The following is a 22,291-nucleotide window of genomic DNA, read 5'->3' as shown; positions in this document are numbered from 1 at the left end:
TCTTGTTTTCTTACTTTTTCTAACTGTATGTTGGCTATGTTTAATAGATTTTAAGTTTTTCCAAAAAAAAATTTCCGGCGTAAGGGTTTCTGCTCAGGTTATTAGAACAAAATGATCACGGGTGATTTTTTTTAATTTGAGCTCCGGATAAAGATATAAAAAGATCCGTCAACAGAGAACAATTTACTAAAAAAACGGACATAATGCATAAAATTATCATTGTCTTCGAAAGTCGGAACAATAACGTTAGACGTTAGAATTGTAGCAGAATAAGTCTAGAGGCCAGCCTTTGATCAATTTGATTCAATAAGTCCGAAAACCAGAAAATTTTTAGCCAGGTTTTTCTCAACACTGTTTTTTGAGAATCCGGGTAATGACTGAAAGGGCTTTAATATGATGACCACCTTTTTTGAGGTGGTTTAAATTGACTAGAAAAAAAACTTTGCGGCATAGTTCCTTCCCTTCACTTTGTAAATTGCTGGGAACAAAATTAAGACTATAGCGAGTTAATGTGCAAATCGTATGAAGTTACGACAGCAATGTACCGATTTTATCTTTTCAACTTGGAAGAGGTGACTGGGGGAAGAGGAGGAGAAGGATAGGGGACTGAGATTATGCGTCTACAGTTAAATTTTAAAAGAGTCCTTGGGGTATAAAAAAGTATTCTTACTTGTCTAAAAAAAATTTCAAATAAATGAAATCAGTTTGAGCATCAAAAAGGTGCAGACCATTGTTTATGACACCACGCAAATTACTTTCAAATTTTTCAGGCAGGCAGAATTACAACTGAAATGGCTTTGATATCATATATTGCTCGATTTCTTACAATGTGTCTTTGTAGAGCCTGATTTTCCGTGAAAACCAACTTGAATATAAATTGCTTTCCAACCAAGTGGAAGGAACAGTTGGTTTGTTTCTGAGTTTTGAGAACAATAAGGCTCGATTTGGTCAAGTGACCTTGCATATTTGTTACAACTCAAAGCAAAGAGTGTCAGCGCTTTAAGTGTCTAGTGGATGTTTTTTTTGGGTCAGTGTGTGGCAGTAAGACCTTAAATTTAGCTTCTTGAAGGCTAGAGAAATAGCTTCATACAAACAATTGAAGTTTTGAGTCGAAATTGAAGAAAACTTTTTGGAATGTCTCTTTGCACCGTGCTTTCCTCACAAGCAAAACGTAGTGTATTATTTGGAAAGAATTTTTTCTCATCTAAGTCGCAAATAAAAGTGCTCATTTGGTGGCACTTTTGGTATGTTTCAATTTAATCATATTTAAGCCGTGTTGTTGCTTTTTTTGGCTAGTGTTGGTTCTGTTTGAAAATCTATGGGATTTTTTGTTGTTTTTGCGACGCTTTGGAAAAATTTTGTGGATTTTTCGATGAAGTTGAAATGTTTCTCAAAAACTACTGTTCAGTTTTTCAAAAAAGGGGTACCGATGGACTAACCGGCTGCTCTTCTATATGCCTGCAAATTTTGCTAGTCTCTTTTCATTTTACTGCCTACGGCCTTTGAAAGTTTCAGTAGGGGGATTTATGACCTATTTTTGATTTTTTTTCTCAAATAGTAAATGCATAGATCTGGCAAATACTGAAAATCTCCCCTTCTCAAGTGGTTATTCCCTAATTTTGGTAGAAAAAAGTTACGGCCTCAGACAAGCCCATTTTTGACAATTTACTCAATTTTTAAAACTCAAAAACTACCCTGCCGAAATGGAGATAAAGGGTTAAACCGAAAGCAAAAAACCAGTTCATCTTCCCTGTGCAAGCGACGATGCCCTGCGTTTTGAAAAATTGTATATATGGCATTCGAAAAATTCCAATTTGTGGCATTAGAAAAAGTCCAATTTGTGGCATTTGCCCGTTTTTTGGAGAAACTTTTTTCTTCAAAAGCTGAATCTGAGGTTGATAGTTCGTTCAAATTATCATGGTGCTAAGATATTCGCTGCGTAATCTGTTTACCGTATTTTTGTCGTAAAAAAGCCAATAAGGACTTCGAAAAAACCCTTTTTTTGAAATTTTTACCGTTTTTTTATAATACTTGCTAAATCGGATATTAAGGGGAATGTAAAAATCAGAGTGTGGAATTTTTCCCTATTTAAGAGGCTATTCCCATGCTTTAGTAGAGAAGGTTTATGGACTAAAAAATAGTCAAATTTTTGAATTTTGATAGTTTTTTGGAATCTTTTTTACTTTTTTCGAAAACTATCCAGCCAAATCTGAGATTAAAAAAAGCATTTCAACTGAAAAGGCAAGTATTAGTTTTCTCCTTAAAATAAATAGATAATCTACTTAAGCAGAGAATTTGCTAGGGTTTTGTTCAAAGTCCATTTTTTGGAATTATGGAAATTACACATTTCCGTGTCAGTACAACACATGTTTAAAATTATTAAAATAGGTACATCCAATGCAGCATTAGCTGGGACACTAGTGTACTTCCAAGTGACCGCAGCACAGATGCGAGGACCTGAGTGACACTCCTAATCACCAGGTCGGAGATTCAAATCTGGAGCATTGAAATATTTTTTTTCTCGAATTTTAGCTGGTTTATTGGTGGCTTGTGTTAAAATTACAAGCGGTCTTGGAGCAGATGTGAGAACATGATACTCCTAATCTCAAATTTGATATTCATAACTTTATCTCCTGGTGTATTTTTTTTCTTATTTCTTTTTGTTTTGCCTGTTTAGAGCTCTTTTTTGCATTTTCCTCGCTAATGTTTGCGAAGCGCAGCTTCGCTTCTGTGTAAAATATACCACTCCCGCCCCTTGGACGTTCAAATGGGCGCGGAAAAATCACTCTAATCCGAAATTCCTCTCATCGGCGATTGAAAAATCTCAAATTACAGCAGTTGTTTTGAGATTGCACATTGTCCTTATGGGGCAAAAATTGACTATTATTTCCCAGTTTTCTCACGATGGGTTAGTTTGTATCAACACAGAGTCAATCATAAAGGATTCTTGAAATTCAAAGAATTTTCAGCTGGTTTAGTGGCAATAGATCAAAAAATATTCAAGTTGGGAACTGATCAAAAGTAACTTGTTTTTCAACTGCCTTTCTATTTGGTTGCATTAGTTAGTCTGTGGAGCGATTTGTGGCACAAAAATTAAGCATTTTTTTTTAAAAAAAGGAGCAGATTTGAACTAATGGGCTGGTGTAATCGCATGTAATTTCAATGCAGGGACACAACACAGCAGCGGTTCTCCGCAGAGATTTGAACAGCTTGTGTGCTAGTCCTTTCCTCGTATATAAATAGTCTTAACCTATTTTTTTCGTTTTGCTGCGAGCCTTATGATATGGCCGCATTTCTCTTTCGTGGAATGCTGCGTGTCAGAGGCAGTTTCAAGCAATGATTTATTTGGAAAGACTCAAATTTACCAATCAATCATAAATCAGCCGCACCATCAAAGTATCTCAAAGAGAGTTGTAGTAGTTAATGAGAAGCAATTGAGCACGTAGATGCATTCACAGTCAGTAACACCTCGAGGGCATATCAAGTCAAATAGCACTCAGCCACAGAACAACTACTAATTTTATCTTCAGATCTATTTGACAAAGAACTGAAAATAGGTTATTTCATTCTTGCAATCAGCTCTTCTTAATCAGTTTTGTATATCGTTGTTTTTTTTAAATGGCGCTTTATTTTTTTAAACCTGTGTGCTATTTGCCACCGTTCCAGTTATTTACGCCCAATGAGCTCTCTTTGAGAACCAAAAGAGGCATCAGTTTAGTTGCACTATTCTTCTGTTTGTTTGTTCAAAAATGTGACGTCATTTGTGTTGTCATTTGTGTTGCCGCTTGCTTACATGCCGAGTGAGTCCAGGTACTCGGCAATCACTGCCACGCCCTTGTTCACGTTGCCCTGGGAGCCGCCCTCCTTGGTGTGACCTATGACCACGGCTGTCTTGGAGCTCTGGCAGGAGATGGCGCCCTTGTCCTTCTTCTTGCCGAGCATGAGGGTGGCATCGCCTCTAAGGAATTGATACTTCTCGCCTGCAACAAAACAAAAACATGCACGCATAAACACACACTTGAATGGCTAGGATTTATCTAGGATTTATTAAAAAAAGGTTTAAGGTATTAAAAAAGGTTTAAAACACACAGCAAAAGTTGCCTTCATTTAAAACTGATTTAAAACAGTGTTTTAAAACGTGCCAACCTTGTTTCGATCATAGCATCGGTGCCCCTTGCTGAAAACAACTCGCATGTACAAAATCAAACAGCAAGCACGCTCATAAGCCTACTGACTTGCAACGAGCAACTTCGAAACCCTTGCAAGTAGTTAAATGAAGTGCCCATTTTAGAGGTCAAATGATCAGTAAAAAATATCCATTAAATTTTTGCTTTCTCTGAAATAGACTTTTCTCATTTTATCAGTCGAAAGGTCGATTGATCGAAGACCACTATGATCAGTGCTCGCTGTTTGCTTGAGGGTCTTGCAAGCAGACCGAAAAACAAACAGAAAAATGCTTGTAGATTTTAATCAGGGGCTAAACAGAGGTTCTCTTCTCTATTAACAGCTGAAAAGCTCATATGTTCGCCCTTCCTTCAAAGTTTTATATTCTTAAACTAAATATCTTATCTCGTTTTTCTTCTTTTTCTTGTTCCGACATTTTCTTGAACTCGGAAAAAGTATACTGGCTAGAGTGGAATTGCAGGCAAATCAAATGACAACCTTTTCAACTGTTATACTGTTTCCGAAACAATCATATTTTACAAAGGTTTTTTGGTCGCGGCAAATTTTTGCTAGTCGAATTTATTTACTTTTCGTTACTCATTCATCCCAGTCTGATTCAACAATTGTTTTATTTGTCTTATTCTTCCAGCTTAGTTTCATTGGTCTCATACACCCTACTCTACTCTGGGTGAGCTTTTGAGTTCAATTTTGAACACGGTAAATGAAATTCCATAGGCTTTTTGTTTTTATGCTCAAAATTTTATGTTAATAATGAAACAAATTTTGAAATAGATGAGTTTTTCGGCTGCTTGGATTTAGATTTAGATTTAGTGTTTTAGATTTAGGTGGTACAAGCATCTTAATTTTTGTTAGATTTGATCAGTTTCATAATTAGATTAATTGAAATATGGCTAAAGTTGTTCAAATCATCGAAAAGTATCTATGAAAAGCTTATTCTTTTTCATCTTTGACCTGGGAGGTTTTTTGCGCATGAAGGCAATTAGCGATTTCTGCATGGGATCCAAAAGGATGGTTCTTTCTGGTTTAAAAATTCGGACATTGATTACGCTTGCGATTAGCAAGCGTTATCAAACTGGAACATAAACTTTTTTTTCTTGTTAACAAATTCACTGAATCATTTGTGCAGCATTCAATTCATGCAATTTATTTTTGTATGCTTCTATGTGTTTCAGCTAGGATGGGTCGTAAAAATTAAACTTCATGGCTCAGTATAAGAAATTGAAAAATTGTTGATGCTCAATTTTGATTTTTTTGCGGTTTGACTAGTGATTTCTTTTAAATTCAGTTCATTTCCATTTTTAAAAGGAAGGCAAACACCGCCATTGAACAGCTTAAGTGTACTGGTCACGAAAAACGTGAGCGACTTCTTATTTCGAAAATGGAAATTAATAATCAGATTTCCCTGCGAAATAAAAAATTTTGTCCATTTTTTTTTCGTTTTATGTTCGGTTTAAATGGTTTTGGCTATTTATATATCGGCTAAGAGGCCTCTTTTGGCGTTGTTTGAAAGCAATAAGGCTTCATCTTAATTTTTTGGGCTCAACGTATGTATGCTCAAGAATTGTCGGCATTCTTACTGCTTAGTTAGTTTTGTTTTGATGCTTAATTGACTTTTAACTGTCTTACTTCTTGGCATATTTTCCTGAAAAGAATTTTCTTTCTGGAGAAAATTGATAAACTGGTGGAAATTTTTTGATAGATCAATTTTTTTTATATATATTTTTTTTACTTTTGTACCGTTTTATCTCTTTCAGTCGGTTACGTTCTCATGATATGCATTTGTATTATCGCATGAAATTCGAAGCTTTGCCTCAACTTTGTTTGTAAGTTTTCTTAAGGTTGAGTTACTTCGGTTTCAAGATTTGGGTTTTTTGCTATCTTTGTATTTTGAAATAATTTTTTCGAAATTTTTTTGTTTTTAAGAGTAATGAAAGTAGTGAGTACTCATATATAGTTGCTGGTGATTTTTTTTTTACTTTTTGTTTTCGCTCAATTTTAATTTTTCGCGGTTTGACTTGTGATTTCTTTTCAAGTTCTTTTGCATTGTTAAAAGGAAGGCAAAGTCCACTACCGAACAGAAAAGTGTAAAGCTACAGCAAAAGACGTGATCGAGTTTTGGTTGCGAAAATAGAAATTAATTATCAGATTTCCCAGCGAAATAAAAATTTTACCTATTGATCCAGTTTCCTCAAATTGGCGTTCATTACTTTTTTCCAACTGCCAGTTGGCTATGTTCACATTTGTCTATTCATGTGTTAATTGTGATGTTCATTCATTTTCCCATCGCAAATGGTGCCACGCTCTGCTTCGCCTGTGTATTTTTTCATTTTAAGATTTCATTATTCTCTAGCTATTTTTACTTAAGGAATGATGTAGTTGGATTAATTTTATAATTTTAATGAGTTTTCTGTGAATTCCTATGAGTTGTATGAAAACAAATTGAGTCGAATTTTGTGAACTATATTTTTTCAATTGGGCTTTTCATTTTTTTTTCTACGTAATATGGATGTATGAATGTGGATGTATGGAAGTTATGAATGTAGGTTAGTCAAAGGTTTTTGATGGATTTGCGGTTGATTTGGTTTGAAAGAGTTTTACGGAGTTATTTTTTTTTGGATTTTCAAGTGTAACGGACGTAGTGAAGACACTTAAATAGATCTTGGTGATTTTTTTCTAGAAAAAACGTCTCAAAAATGGTTCACGCTTAGTTTTTAATTTTGATTTTTCGTGGTTTGACTTTCGATTTCTTTTCAAATCATTTCCATTGTTAAAAGGTAGGCAAACTCCACTATTGAACAGCAAAAGTGCAAACTTCACAAAAAACTAATTTCGAACTAGCGAAATAAAATCTCACCGTATTGATCCAGTTTTCTCAAATTGGAGTAATTTCATGAAAAAATTTTCAATCATAAATTGGTCTAGAAATTCAAAGAGGTTTAAGGCCTTCTTTTTTTTCCTCAAAATTTGAGGGCTGATATTTTTTCAAAAAACATGTCAGTTTTTTATTTGTTTTTGCGTTCGTTTCTCGTTTCGAACTAACAGTTGGCTAGGTTATGGACTACAATTTTTGAACGAAATTTGATTCACTGATTCATGATCATTTTCAATGATTTGAAATATTTCCAAATAAATTTCGTTTTGGTCATTTATATTTCGATAAATCGAAGAAAACTTTTCAATTATTTTGTAAATTTCTAGCCGACACTTTTGTTCAGCTAAATTTTTATTGAATTTAATTTTTCTTTTTTCTTTGTATAAAAAATTGGCTCGCAGAATTTTTAATCAAAAATTAATTAAAAGATTGATTTGTCTGATTTCAAACGTTTTCGAAGATTAAACGTTTTCCTATCTTTTAAAAATTTTGCCTGAGTTAATTTTTTGTTGCTTTTCATCCACTTTTATTCGCTTTATTCTTTAATATTACAAATGGTGCGAAGCTCCGCTTTGCCTCTGTCTAAATGAAATTTTCGAACAGTTGTGAATTAATCCGTTTTTCAGAAACTATTTTTTTAGTTTGACATGCTTCAACATTCATTTTTGTACCGCACGTACATATTTATACGAAAGTGATTCAGAGCTCCGTTCCGTCTCTGTTCCCTCTTTCCGTTTGTGAACTTATATTTGCTAAATGCAGCTTCACCTCGCCATAGATAATTTGTTTAACGAAAAGAAGGTCAGTTATTAGTTTTTTAAATTCCTGTTTGATTGACAACATGTCTTGATGATTTTTTGTTCGTTGTGTTCCAAGGAAAAGGCCTTAAAATGCTCTAATCAGTCCATTAGAGTTGTACATTTTCAGTCCGTTTTCTTTGTTAAAAGGGAGACAAACTCAAACGTCGAACAGCAAACGTGTTAAGGTCTCACGAAAAAATTTCGATGTGAAATGGTAATTACAAAACTGCGTATATGCGGCAAATTATTTGAAAATCAGCGATTGGGTCAATTCATTGATGCTCGGAGTTCAAATTTGCCGATTAATAATTATTTTTTATTTGTTAACTCTAGACGTTTTTTGGCTTTTTTTGCTTATTTTTGGGGACCAGTCTATCATAGTAGTAGCGAATGTTTTTCTGGATGTGGGGTCTGTTCTGTTCTGTTCTAACCTTCGAGGTAGATGCCGGAAGCCTGGAGTGCGCTAACTTCGCCCGTCTGAGCCGCTTTGCCGAGTGCGGCGGCTTCTGCGGCCGAGATGGCGATGCCCTTGCCCCCCGCGGGCGTGGTCCACACTGAGCCGTCCTTGCCTATAATCGCCGCCTTGTCGCAGTCGTTGGGGGCGTGGCCAATGATGGTGTCGATGTAGGAGTCCCAACTCATTCTGAACAGCTAGAGGCTCAAGGTCAAGGTCGCGCACACTTACTTCAGATCACGTTCGAATAGTTGTTCAATTTAATGAAAAATTTAATGAATGTAAAATAATCTGTCCGGATTTGCGCTTTTTGTATTTTCTTCCGAAAAAAAATGCAATCAGAAATTGAATGTTTTTTTTTGTGTTTGTATTTGTGTTATATGCGTGGTATGAGCGAACAATTTTTGCGATAAACAGCAAAAAAAGTGATTGAAAGTATGTTTGTTATTTGTTGCACAATAAAACTAATATAAAAAGTGAGAACAATAATGTGTAATGAGGCTAGATTATATTTTGTGTTGTGAAGGTTGCATGTAAAATGTGTTTACTATTTTAAAAGTTGTCAACATGTGAATTTTGTACTGTAAGGAAAGTGGTCTAACCTGAGTGCTGTGTGCTAGCTAGCTATTCCGTTCCGCTCAGTTGAGTGATTGTAGTGGAAGCAGTTTGGATATCGGCGAGCAGAGAAGAGGAGAGAAGAGAAGAGGAGATTGAAATGCACTTGGACTGCGCGTGTGCTGTTTGTTGTCCCGTTGGTTGTGCGTGGCTTCCTTGGGTCTACAAAACGTCTTCTCAGATTCCTTTCTTTATTTCGAAGACTGCGTACAAATGATAGAAACTCTATGAACACTTACTATACGTAGTGTAGTGTACATACAATCAAACGAGCACAAATATTCCGTTACGAAAGTGGGAACAATAAATGATAATGCGGAATCGGAGATTACATACAAAAGAATAACAGTTGTGACTAAACAATAAATGCGGAGTCTTTTGGACTGCATTTGTTAAGAAAGAGTTTGTAGCTATTTTATTACTTAACTTATATCATATCAGTCTAGTCGCATGTTTACTACCGATTAAAGAGCTTACCTGCGTTTAAGTTACCAAGTTTGGGTTGGGGTTGGGGTTGGTTGGGGTGGGGGATCGGGAGGACGGGTTGGACCAAGAGTCAAGATAGCGTAGGGCAGGTCTATGAAAGGGGTTCTATGGTATGCCAGCTGTTAGTGTATGTTGGTTGTTATTATCTGCATGCAAATGGCGTTTGGTCTTACCCAAATCAGTGAAAAAGTAGCCGTGAATAAGTAATAACTACTCAAAAGAGAATGAGGAAAAGGAAAGACAAGACTGAATGAATAGTACCTTCTATGCAACTGTGGAAAAGCAGTGGAAAAATAAGCTCTCTTCTCTTATGCTTCTGTACTATCCTATGCTATGCTATGCATGTATGTATGTGCTATAATATTAGAGTGAGCTCTAGCTCTGTCTCTGTTTCTATTTGCAGTGCTTGAGGCAGACTGAATATATTTTGTATGTGTGGTTCCGCTCCTCGTATCTATTTTATATTTTCCCAATTCCCCCTCTCTCTCTCTCTCTATCTCAGTCTGTGTTCGTTGGTTTTCCATGCCAATGCAAAATGTAGAATTTATTTGGGAATATCTTACTTGGCTCTTGTGTTATGTTGCACGTTTAATACTTAGTTCACCCAACGGGAACTAGGCCGATGTAGAAATGGGTAGATTAGGCTCCATGAATATTGTTACGTTAACCACACCAACCCCACCCCCCATATTGCAAAGAGGGGTAATTCATTGGGAGATCCGGCTTCGAAAACAGAAATCTAGAAGAAAATCTAGTCGATCTAGGTCCACAGAAAGAGTTGATCAGAATTTGGGTCCTTAAGGTTCGCACCGAATTAAGCATGAGGCCTGTTTGAAATCATTTTGTGACCTTTGTATGTTATGACCTCAGTGACTAAACTCGTTGCAGCTGTGAGTGTGTCGTTTTCGGTTCTGCATTGAAATAGTGTTATTTTGTGTCATTTTAAATATTAAAAAGTGGTAGTGTTTGTCATGAAACTGAAGGGTGTTTTGGTATGCTATTTTATGGTTCTATTTATTCGAGTTGTCTTCCAAAAACTGCTGCAGTATTTCTCCGGCTGGATTATAGAAAATGGTAAGAGCTTGGTACATGGTACATGTGTTGGCTATAAGCCGATTGAATCTCTAAGAGGTTTTGAGTCTGAGTTGTAGTTGTTGCAACGCTCTCTCTTTTCTACCGTTAATGCGTGAGGGTTAGTTGCAGGCCACTGACTTGAAAGGCACTCGGAGCAAACCGAGACGATGCCAGTCTGTGATTTAGATGATGATCAAGTAGAAGCTGACGCTTGTTTCTCATCATTTCAAAAGTAGCCGACGCCCATGTGTTACGTATAGTAATGTTTTTGAATTTAGGGGCGAATGTAAATCACACAGTTCCCGAGTTCTTAAGGGGTTTCTGGAATAGATGCTAAATAAGGTCTTTTTGCATACACCATCATTTGGAAAAAAAACTTCAAAACAACAATTTAAACGAAAAATGCGTGATTTGAGAAATCATAGTGGTATCAAGAATACTGCCATCTTAAACTTTTTCGGCCGGGCTTACCTTCGTCCAACTGACCGTTCTTTGTGCTCGGACTAACGGAGTATAAAATAACGATACGCTCACTTCAGTTTATCTCCTTTGTACGTGTGACTATTTTTTGCAGAATTGATATAAATGGAATTCCTTCTAAATTTTCATTTTGCAGCATTTATAACTGTTGCATGCACAACAAAGAAATTGCGGCACAATAGGCTTAATAAAAATGCCTGTCGATGTTGCGCTATAAACTTGCTAGAGCTAATTGCGAATTTTGACAATGTAGAACAAACCATGCTCAAAATAGAATCTCCATGTCAAATATTCATACGTGGTCTTTTATAACCACGAAATCAATTTTGATTCGATCGCAAGGCCCGAACGACTCGTCTGCCCATGAACGCATTTTTAATGGGCACTCGGCCACTCTTAGAAGTTCGGTTTTCGATACACTCGCAATCCGAAGGGTTCATACTGTGCTGCTATTTTGCGACTGCTCTATTTTTGGCTGACTGAACCTACAAAATTTCCCAAGTCGCTTTCGGGTGGAGACACGTTCAAAGCACCCTCAAATCAGCCCTCTACGCCTTTCTGAATGATTCATTTTTAATTTATTTTACCATTTCCTCGCCAAGCGCCTAAAATTCTACAAAAACTGAAAAACTAGTCGATGCTTTACTTGCCAATTGGATGGATTCCTTAGCGGTTTAAAGGAAAATGGAAGCATCCATTTTTAACTGGCATTATTTTTCTTTGGGTGTCCTTCGCGCCAATATACTATTTTTGAGCGGGGATTCCGAGACGAAGAAAGCAAAAAAAGACGTTTGGTAAAAAAAATTCTCGCGGCGGAATTCTCGATTTTTTCTGGAAAACTAACTATGCTTCCACACGTGAAAATATAAAATCGGTAGTCATTCGAAGTACTTTTTCTAAAGACGTGTTTATCAAACCGAAATAATAATTTTCAGGTACACAACTAATTTAAGATAAATACTGAATAGTTGTTAACAATACGTGCACAGTATTTTAATGTGCTGGACAGGCTAAAATTCTTGAGATTTCAAATTAAAATATTGGTTACAGCCCATTTTAGACATTTCAGTGCTCGTTTGAACTTCAATTTGAAACTTTTTCTTGAAACAATTGTATTGGGAGTGAATTGTGTGTCAGCTTAGTTTTGTTTGCATATGTTCCTCAGCACAGGTTTTTTCCAATTCAAATAATATATTTCTATCTATCTATTATAGTTCTAAACGCTGGCTTCAATATCTTGCCAAGTTTTTCCTAAGTAATATTTTTCCATATTTAATGAAAAGATTTTCGCACGTTTATGCAATATTGTATCTTTCAATGCTTATTTTTTTGCGATTTTCCGGTTTATGATTTCCACGACAATTGTAAGGCCCGAAGGTAAGGCTGTAGCTATCATGCCAACATGTGACAGTTGGAGGAAGGCAGCGCAGTCTAGGGTAGTGTACGGTGGTATTCATCCAACTATACATTATTTAACGAGCGTTCCATAATTGGCTTGTTAAAATGCGTGTTCACAACATTTGAAACTCTCGACCATATAGTGAGGTGCTGTCAGGTACTCTCAGGGTTTCTATTTGTTTCCGAGATATGATTTTTTTAAAATTGATTTTTCGATTTTGAAAACTTCGCAGTATGAAAAGTTCTCAAGCCTACTGTTGGGTCCTGCCAGAGTACTCTCAGAGGTTGCAAATCTGGCCTCAAAATTTGACTGCTCAACTTATTTTTGCGAGATGATGTTTTTTGATTTATCAAAAATTTTCAAACAACTTGAACTTCTTAGAAATATTACTCTCAAAATTGCTGAAAGTTTGATGAAATATGAAATGATGTCAGGATGTTTCTGCAGTTGCAGACGTGGCCTACATTTAAATAGGCTTTTTCAATATTTTAATTTTCATTATATGAAGTTTTTTTGTCAGAATTTCGCAACCCTGCGGCCGACTGATGACACATTTTTTCCATTCCAGCGGTTGCAGATGTGGCTTCGAAGTATGACTGCTCAAACCCTTCTGAAATCAAAATTTGACGTTTGTTTCAAAATTTGTGGTGCTGAGATGGTACGCTTAGGCGTTATTCATCTGGTCTTGTAAAAAGTCTGCTTAGTTTTGTTTTAGTTTTTGAGTTATGACTGTTTTTTTTCTTCGAAAATTTTCAATAAACATTTAAAGTGTTTCAAAAATAGTGTTTTTTTTTCTAAGAAATTATGCTTAAATGGTTAAACAGTTGATAGCAGCAAAAGATATCGTATGGGCTAATGGAAAAAAAATTAACGAAGTCAAACAATGGTATTTTAGGGTTGCATTTCTGAGTTAAAATTACTAATACCTGAAATCGAGTAGTTTTGGAAATATAACCTTATAATCAGAAAAGAACCTGAAATTTTTTAAATTGTTTTCTTCGTTCAGTTTTTTGAATAGGAAGCGTTGTTTAATGCCCAAGTCTATTCTGGGTATTTTTTCTTCAGCAGAATATCGGATTTTTATTTAGAAATTTTTGGCAAATTATTCAATTAATCTAGAAGATATTTATGCTCTGAGCTCAAAAAAAATGTGAAAAAGTTGCCTGTGATCATTTTTTAGCAAAGTAATGGGAATTTGAAAGTTGGTAATATGGAATGTTTAGTGCGTCTCATATTAGCACGTAGCGTAAACGACAAATTGACTCGGCTTAGAAATCATTACTATTTGAATCAAGGCCAGCTAACTGGTGCAAATAAAGGGTGCTAGATGGGAGAAATATCATCTTTATATTTGACATTGCGTGTGAGTGAAGATGGGCAAAAGATGAAGTTTTGAATTTTTTCTTCAGGCCATTTACCGAACAACTGGGAAGGAACTGTGCTGTAGGGTGTTTTTTATTACTAAAAATCATTTGGCCTAAAAACTGCTCTTTCTTTTTGCTTTCCAAGTGTATTTATATTTAAGTCTCCAGCAGTTCCGTATAATTTCATCAAAAATTGTTGCTATTTAAATTTGTTTCGACTTTATGAAAAACTTTCCAAAAATTTAATTTTTAGCCACTCCTAATTGTCTGTTGGCTTAATTTCATTCTTTCAGAAGTTATCTTAATTGGTCAATTTAAACACAATTCTTTTTAAAGACCTTTTTGTTGTAAGTCATATGTTTTAGATATTGATCGTTCTTAATTTTTCGCCGTTCGATTTTTGAATCGAACGGCGAAATTACTCGCTACAAAAGGCAGATTATAATCTTCATTTGCGCAAAAACATATGGCGAGAAAAAAAACGTGAATGAATTTTAGTTTTGAAAGTGTTTTTAATTTTTAGATTTTCCAGCGGATTACAAAAATTATCTTTTGGTCCATTTTTCTTTAAACGGATTAGTTTTACAGCTTCTAGATTATAAAATAACGTTAACGTGAAGTATTTTATTCAGGGGCGGATTTGGGGGGGGGGGGGCGGACGCCCCCCCCCCCCCCCCTCAGGGATTCGACCACCTGCCGACCCAAAGAGTCCCCCCCCTTTGGTACTTTTTAAGAAATCCATTTTTGGCCGACCGACCCTAAAATTTTTCTAAATGCGCCTTTGGCGCCAATATATACTATTTTTTGAAGGGGAGTGCGCGCCAAAAAACGCGATTTTTTTGTCAAAATTTTTCAAAAAGTGCCCAAAAACGGTTTTTTTGACCTGTTTTTTTTCAAATATTTGCCTGCGGCGCAGAATATTTAGCCAAAACATAGTCTTTTTAGTGCTTTAGGGGAGCTCGGAAAATCAAGTTGGTCAGCTAAAAAAAAAGGTCGTCAAAATTTTTGACAGTTTTTTGAAAATCCGCCCCCCCCTCGAGAAAATCCTAGATCCGCCCCTGATTTTATTCTTCATAATCCAAAAGTTGAAATTTTTTAAAAATCTATCCTGTCTTCAGTTTCCTTGAGTTCTTTGTCTTCAATTTTCCCACTGCTAGTGTGCCATGTTGTAGGTTTTTCTCTTTTCATCAGCTCCTGTTGTGATAGTTCAACTTTTACTCATTTTAGATCAAGAGCAACAAGTCTTCTTCAAAAGATAAGGACAGATCGAAAGGTAAGTTATACTTCTGTTTGCATATGAGTGATACATACTATTTAGAAATTGGAATTTCTGTTTTTTTTTAGACGAGGAAGGTTCGAAGAAATCGAAGAGTAGCAAGAAAGACAAAGACAAGGTAGTGCTGATTAATCCATTTGTTGATCTGAATCTATGTTTTTCGGTTGTTACCACTTTTTGAACGCCCTAACAAACGATAGTTAGTCGAACTGAAGAAGTTTCACAAATTTTTTGACAGTTCGAACGCCTTGTAAAAAAATTAAATCCCTGCCTGCTTCCGCTACCATAAAAAAACCATTTTCTCCTTTCTTGATGCAAAACGGTGTATCAAAAGTTTTTGTTCAAAGCTCAATTCTTTTGCTTATCTGGTCAGTTCTGTAGTTTTTCAGCATATTTATTTTAGATTTCGCACTAAATTTCGCACTTATTTGGATAAGATCAACAGAAATAAAACGATGAAATAAATCTGCCAATTTTGTCGGAAGAATTATCTGTAATTGAAATTTAGTTGAAGTCAGGCGGAAGTGGCCATCAGCAGCACAATCAGCAGAAGAAGATTGAGGCCTCACTCTTTTCACAGCCCATCTATGTCACCAAAAACACGCCTTCAAGTGCAGGTAAAAAGCTGTTCACGTCCAGTTTGATCGTCAAATTGTTTTTATATTTTGTACAAGGCATGCATGTTTTGTCAAATCGTATCTCACCTGGTCAAATTTCCTGCTGAAATGCCGAGATATTTTGAAAAGTTTGTGGTTTTTGCCAATTTATATTGGATATCCAATATTTTATCATTTTTTCCTAATTGATAAAAAATCCTGCGATCAAATTTGTCTTGGAGCAATGTTAGAATGATTTTATATTTGCTAATTGTTTTGTGTATTTTAGGTCACTCTAAGGTCACCGCATCTCTAGCCACTGCAAGCACAAATGCATCTTCATCGTCGGCTGCCCCTTCGCCCCAGCCGCCGCCGCCTCAACCAACGACAGCAACCTCGTCCTCCTCGTCATCATCAGGAGGACATACGCAGTCCACGGGAGGAAAAACAGGTGAGTGTTCCAGTGGTGTTCCTGTTCATAGATCCTGTCGCTCTAGCTGTGTGGTGTATTGCTACAAATGTAACTACACCTGGTCAGCTATTCAGGTTCACACCCCCTCCATCTAATTCATTCAACCCGTTTTAAAGCTCTGACCGGTTGTAGTGATAGTGTTAAGAGTTTTGTTATAAAACGTCTCTATTTTTGTCTGCAGAAAGCGTATGACTTAACTAGCATTCCAATTGTCATTTGTATTTAGGCAGTAACATGACAGTGTCTTCTAACAAGAAGGAGAAGTCTGATTCAGGGTTCACTTTGGGTACACATGCCACCAGCAGTAAAGCAACCATATCATCCCTAGGTCCCACAGACACCCACCAGGGAGCTACTCTCGAGAGGGAAAAGGTCAAAAAGAAAAAGGATAAAAGTAAGCTTACAGTTGTTCAATTTATTGATCGGCTAATTGATCATTGAAGTATTTTCGCACGGGGGGATACATAGCAACAGCTCAAGTGTTTTTTGTTCAATCGCCTACAGTTGATGTTGAGTGTCAGGTTACCCGGAGCAAGTTGCTTCATAACAGACTTCTGCTACCAAATCACTCAATTCTGCTTCACTTCGTTGTTTTCACAAAGAAGAAAGTCCTTGGCTCGTGATCATTCGAAATTTTTGGGCAAAAATTTTTGAGATTTGTTTTTTTTAGTTATACTATTTAGTCTATCATTGGTTTGTTTCAGCATGCAATTTATTTTTTGCTACTGTTATGTTTTAAGATCAGATATATAGATTATTTTGTTTTAATTTTGAGGGTCACTTAGAAATTGTCGCTTGATGACATATATAACTTGCAAACATGTGTTCTGCTATCAAATTTCAATATGGGAAGTTCACATGGGAAACAATTAAACCACGTTAATCAGATGAATTATTTGTTTTCGCAGCAAAAACTGTTGCTAATTTTTTTCAAGTTTCATTGTGATAAAGACCATCTGCTTGAGCTCTGAAAAATGCCATAAATGGTTGTCTCGGCTGTTCTGATTGGATAAGAGAGGTTGAAGCAATGAAGAAAAATTCCGGAATGTGCTTCTGTTTGAACTAAACTATTAATACTACTGGTTTTTGTACATTCAGAAAAAAAACAGCCATTTTTTGCTCAGTGTTGAATCAGTCTGCACTTTTTAAACCTTTTTTGTGAAGTTGCGGAAAAAACTCAAATGAAAAACATCATTGAAAAGACTGTTGAGGATCTTTCAGAGAGATAATTCATTTTTACTCTTCCTTCGAACGAAAAGAATCATTAACAACTAAATGCAACTACAAGTGGGAGGTACAGAAAATAGTTTTTAAAATGTAGATAAATTGGCCTTGCGGGAGTAATCACTCTGGGAGCGAATGAATCGAATAGTCTTCGAATCGAATCAAGTGTTGAGTTAACAGATTCAAAATAGTATCTAGATTAAGAACCATTACATTGAACTAAAACTTCAAAATCAGTTTTTTTGCCAAAATTTATTTTTAAATATCTCGGATATGAAACCACCGTACGTTAAAGTTTTTGCGAACAGTAGCAACGAAGAAAAAAATCGAACTAAAATTTTTTTTTAATTTAAAGAAGAAATTGTTTGGATAATATCTTTATCCAAGTTTAAGACCAATAGTCTAATTTTTACCATCAGTAATACCGAAGGTGATTTGACCCTGTAATTTATAGCATCGCTAATAATTTCTTGCAACTATAGATTAACTGGCCTGACTTGGCATGGAAGGAAGTTTTTCAAAAGTACATCGGCCAACATTCTTTTCATCTGTAGAATCAAATCGGGAATGCAACTCCGGTGGATCTATGAAAGCGGAACCAGCTGACGATGCAAGTGTTGTGGAGATGGAGCCATCTTCTCACAGGTCGAAAAGCTCATCAAATCATGACAATTTGGTGGCGAAAAAAGCCGCTGACGATGACTCGGAATCGGTGGGTCATGTATTGAAGCCAAGTTCAAATGCAGCAAAAACTACTAGCAGTTCATCAGGGGGCTTCAAGTCGGACTTCATGAAGGAGTTAGAGGGCGAGGAGAGCAGTTCGAGTGACATCGAGGGCGCCTTCGAGCCGAAGAAGAAACGAAAAACAACGACGACATCGGAGAAGGGCAAAAAGAAAAAGAGCCAATTAGGGGGAGTAGAAGCGACGGTGGATATGAAGAAAGAGAAGGTGGAAGCGAGCAAAAAAGAGAACAAAGAAGTGAGTTCCGAGAAGAAAAGATGGCGAAAAATGACGCTGAGTGAAAGCAGTGGCAGTTCAAGCAGCACCTCAAATAGTTCCTCTGAAGGTAAACAACAATCTTGTCTCACATACTTAAAGATGTTGGCATTGTTGTCGTACCTGTAAATACATTCGCCTGTTTCAGGACACAGCGTCCGAAAAAGCTTTTTTAATCACCGATGAATAAAACTATTTCGTGAAGAAGTGTCATTTTATCCACGTTAATCCGCTCGAAACTCGGATGTTCAATATCTTTCGTTGGCTTGACCGACGAAACATATCCATCGTTCGGATGAAATTTGTTGCGAGTCATAACTTGTCTCCCTGGCCCATGAGAAAGTTAATTACTCGGCCAATGCGTGCAAACCTTGTCATTATCTTTTCACTGCAATTAGAAAACCATTCAATATTTATTTAAAACCGTTGAATTTTCATTTGTTCACATTTTTAATTTGCATTGCATTGAAAAAATGGAAATTGTACGAATGTCTCGGAAAATATTTTACTTCGGCTTTTCCATTCTCAGATGAACGAATTGAATCTAAAAACATCTCTGCCAAATAAAATTTTTTCTCCAAATTTTATCGCCGATTTGTTTTTTGGATTTGAAGGTAAGCTGTTGCAGTATTATTATTATTATTTTCGGCTTAAAAAGGGGGAACTTTTGAAGCTTTTGTTTTTATTGCAAAACTTTTAGCGTTTGAAGTATTTTTTCAATGAGTGTCGTCATATATTTTCAATGCAATTCTTTCTTTTAATTGTTTCGATACAATTCTTTGTTTTAATTGTTTCAAGATGAAACCAGCAGCTCAGGAGGGGATTCAAATGAAGATGAAGATGATGTTGCTGAAGAAACTCGAACTGATGCAGCCAAAGTAGAATTGAAATCGGAATCCGAAGAACAGCCATCTGTGATGAAAATCCACAAACCAACAGCTAAACACACTCCGTCTAGTATGGAGCCAACTCCCATGCCTAAAAGCGGCAAACTTAAAGGATCGGAGAAAAAAATATCTGCAGACAAGACTGAAAAGGGAAAGTCAGTTGCGTCATCGCAGAAAAGTAAAGGAAAGACTATCAAAGGGAAAAGCCTACATGAAGAGACTGTGACTGCTGTAAAAGAAGAAGGGAATCTTGATGTTGAAGCAGACAAAAAGAAGCGCAATTCCAGCGGACAGTCGGGAGGCAAGAAAATGCCGACCGACAATCCGATTCCGAGGCTGTCGGAAAACGAATCTAGTGCGAGTGACTCTGATATTGCCGACAACAATTCAGAAGTCGAGGTCGAAGTCCAGACCAAACATGCTAGTTCTTCCGGATGCTCGAAGAGTGCACAAATTTCGGGAAAGCGAATGGAAAATGTGAAAAAGAATGAAAGTGCTCCCGGGTCATCAGATAGTGCAAACTCGGACTCGGAGGATGGTTTGAATGGCGAAGATTCTGCTGATGACCAAGAAGTTGACTTTGATAAAGAAGACAATAGTTTATCCTTAGGTGAGTTTATTTCTCCTAGTATTCAAGTTTCGGTGTAGGAAACTCATGCAAAATAATTTTTCATGGTTAAAAGTTTTTTTGAAACCTTAAACAGGACTTCAAATTTGGGATGTCCTTCTTTTTGGCAATTTAAAAAATACCGAGAGAATTTTCTCTATTGCTAATATTCATTTTCATTCACTGGTTCTTAATTGAATGCTGAAATCCAACCTTTTTTCAGCGAGCATACGAAAATAGCAACTTTATAGGCGTGCCGAAGTAATCTTTGTGTATTAGTCCAGTCAAAAAAGGTTTCGCTTTTTAGTGGCTATTGTTAACGTGAGGGTGTTTTTTTTGCTGTAAGTATTTTTTGCGCCAATAAATAATAAGAATAGGCAGTTGCTGTACAAGTGGCACAGAAGGTTTGGACGACAGTTAATGTTACATTAATGATAATGAAAAAAAGTTTTGTTCGTGTGTAAAGGAGAGGACTTTTTGGAAAAAACTATCAATGACATTTTAACGAACACAAAAATAGCAACTTAGCTTGTATTGAATCAATATGGTAAGTGAATATTCACCAATTTCGCCTAAAAACCAAAAATTGTATAATAAAATAAGAAAAAGAGTTGCGAATATTGGTGTTGTTTTTCTCAACAAATTTCGATCAAGTTTTCGGATCTTGTTAACTATCTCCCCCTTATGGTACCTTGTAACAAATCTCCCCCCCCCCCCCACCACACTTATAAAAAGAGAGAATTGATCAGTTACGCATATAATCAGTTACCCCCCCCCCCCCATTGTAATAAAGGGGGAAGATCCCAAGTTTTCCTATTGTTTTGGAAACGTTGAACCTCGACCAAATTACTGCTGAAAGGACTTTGCTATCAAAAACCAAAGAACGCCCCCAATACAAAGTCCAATATGTGCCCGAAAAATAGCTTTCTCTTTGGAGCTTTTTGACTCAAAAACGTTCTCTCGGTGAAATAAAAACTTTTTATTCGAAAGTATCAACGCTGTTTTTACATGGCAGGAAAATCAATTTACTTGATGTTATTTAAGGTTGATTCGTTAGTCAATTTCAGGCGAGGAGAGTGAGAGCCACTTGAGTGCTCAAGACAGCTACAACGTGGACTACCTGCTCAAACTAGAACAGCTGCACAAACTCATGAATGAATCCGAGGACTGTGAAAAGCTACGCAAGGTTCTACTTTTTGTAAAAGCCAAGTGCTATAATGCGAAGGTTTTTTTTGTTACTGACCGATTTTATTGCAATTTTTTGTGGGATTTAGGCATAGGCAAGTAGTTCAGAACTATTTCTGGTAAATTGTATGATAGAAGCTTAGATTCTCGCCTTCACTCGATGTCGAATTGTTCCGAACAGAACACGAAGTGGAGGAACGTACTATGGTGTAGGGTGTAATTTTCCCAGCTGATTTTGCTTAACCATCTCAAAAAAAGCTCGTAGGAAGTCAAACTTAACTTGCATTCATTCACTCTTCTCCAACTGTCTGTTGGCTATATGTAGAATTGGTGATTCTACTGTATTACATGCTATAGTAAACTGAGCGTAAAATTGATTCGTCATTAAGTTAAGCAGTAGAGCAAACAAAGGGTAAAGAAAGATAAGGAATTGGAGGGTACCGGAGAGCCTGTAAGAGTCAGAAGAATAATTGCGAGCGAATCGAAAAGTTGGTTCTCGGAGTAAGAGACCAGTAAATAATTAGTTCTCATCAGAGATTCTCTAGAGAGAGAGAGAATAGTTAGTGTTGGCGGAGTAAGTTGGAAATTAATTGCAATTAGGCAATTTGGCCGATAAATCGCAGACCCTTCCCTTTGACTTGAATTTAGATTATATCCTAGCCACTCAGAGCCTTCTGTAATTGGACATATAATAATCTAAATTAATTTATCATTGGAAACCCTTGTGATTGTATCGAGTAGACGAGACAAGACAGCCGAAGAGCAATACACAGAGGGGCAAGCAACATAATACAATACAGAAGTGTTGCCACCAAAAAACCCTTTCGGGATTGTAGAAAGTAGTGAATCTCGGTCGCCCTGCTGATTTCACTGCCCAAGGGACGACTTTGCGGTGTCGTTAAAAGAGAGACTGAACCTAGAGAAGAAATCCCCTACTTCTACACCTTATATTTTTTCTGAAATCAGTGTGCTGGGAACGTTCCTGTTTTATTGCGCAGCAACCGGTGTGAAAGAACCATGATTTTTTTCTTACCGTTTTTGCTTGTTGCGAGACCGCATGAAACTAACATTGCAAGCTAGCAGACTGAAAATTAAAAGAAAACCACTAAAACATTTCGAACAAATTTCGAGAAAATCACAACAAGTAAAATTTCAAAAAAGGGTCCGAAATTATATTATATAGAAAGATATCAATTACGTGAAAAAGGCGCTCACAGGCCGTGTTGAGTGTGGTGTTATTTTGAATCTCTTCCAGTCATGGTTCTGATTGCGAAAAGAAATTTCAAATTTTTCTCTTGGTGTCGAGTAAAATAGGACT

The 22,291-nt window shown here is 36.4% G+C and overlaps 2 protein-coding genes across 5 annotated transcripts in view; one reads left to right on the top strand and one right to left on the bottom strand.

The window, feature by feature from the left end:
* Positions 1-22,291, top strand: part of LOC134840542 (uncharacterized protein DDB_G0284459-like) — a 47,288-nt gene that overhangs the window by 24,336 nt on the left and 661 nt on the right. Inside the window, exons 6-13 of the mRNA XM_063856424.1 lie at positions 14,957-15,002; positions 15,074-15,123; positions 15,514-15,622; positions 15,891-16,052; positions 16,300-16,467; positions 17,852-18,364; positions 19,093-19,791; positions 20,856-20,974. Of these exons, the coding sequence (XP_063712494.1) occupies positions 14,957-15,002; positions 15,074-15,123; positions 15,514-15,622; positions 15,891-16,052; positions 16,300-16,467; positions 17,852-18,364; positions 19,093-19,791; positions 20,856-20,974 (1,866 nt within the window). The remainder of the gene's footprint in view (positions 1-14,956; positions 15,003-15,073; positions 15,124-15,513; positions 15,623-15,890; positions 16,053-16,299; positions 16,468-17,851; positions 18,365-19,092; positions 19,792-20,855; positions 20,975-22,291) is intronic.
* Positions 3,328-11,087, bottom strand: LOC134840543 (profilin-like). 4 transcript variants are annotated; one of them, XM_063856426.1, is made up of 4 exons: positions 10,958-11,087; positions 8,914-9,129; positions 8,289-8,500; positions 3,328-3,980 (listed from the first exon to the last, which is right to left on the bottom strand). In XM_063856426.1, exons 3-4 carry the CDS (start codon positions 8,497-8,499, stop codon positions 3,790-3,792), a joined length of 402 nt encoding a protein of 133 aa, XP_063712496.1. In that variant the 5' UTR covers position 8,500; positions 8,914-9,129; positions 10,958-11,087; the 3' UTR covers positions 3,328-3,789. The 4 variants fall into 4 exon arrangements, with proteins under 4 accessions (XP_063712496.1, XP_063712497.1, XP_063712495.1 ...); XM_063856427.1 differs by lacking the exon at positions 10,958-11,087 and adding an exon at positions 9,674-9,806; XM_063856425.1 differs by lacking the exon at positions 10,958-11,087 and adding an exon at positions 9,586-9,798.

This window comes from Symsagittifera roscoffensis, chromosome 2 (genome assembly GCF_963678635.1).
Source record: "Symsagittifera roscoffensis chromosome 2, txSymRosc1.1, whole genome shotgun sequence".
NCBI lineage: Eukaryota > Metazoa > Xenacoelomorpha > Acoela > Convolutidae > Symsagittifera > Symsagittifera roscoffensis.
Note: the sequence above shows the minus strand (reverse complement) of the source record. Positions and strands in the feature narration are given on the sequence as shown.

Bases quoted from the DNA above. Each gene is read 5' to 3' on its own strand.
- LOC134840543 (XM_063856426.1), bottom strand. From the start codon at position 8,499: ATGAGTTGGGACTCCTACATCGACACCATCATTGGCCACGCCCCCAAC. The intron at 3,981-8,288 runs GTTAGAACAGAA...GTTTTGTTGCAG, and splicing joins TTCCGGCATCTACCTCGAAG to GCGAGAAGTATCAATTCCTT.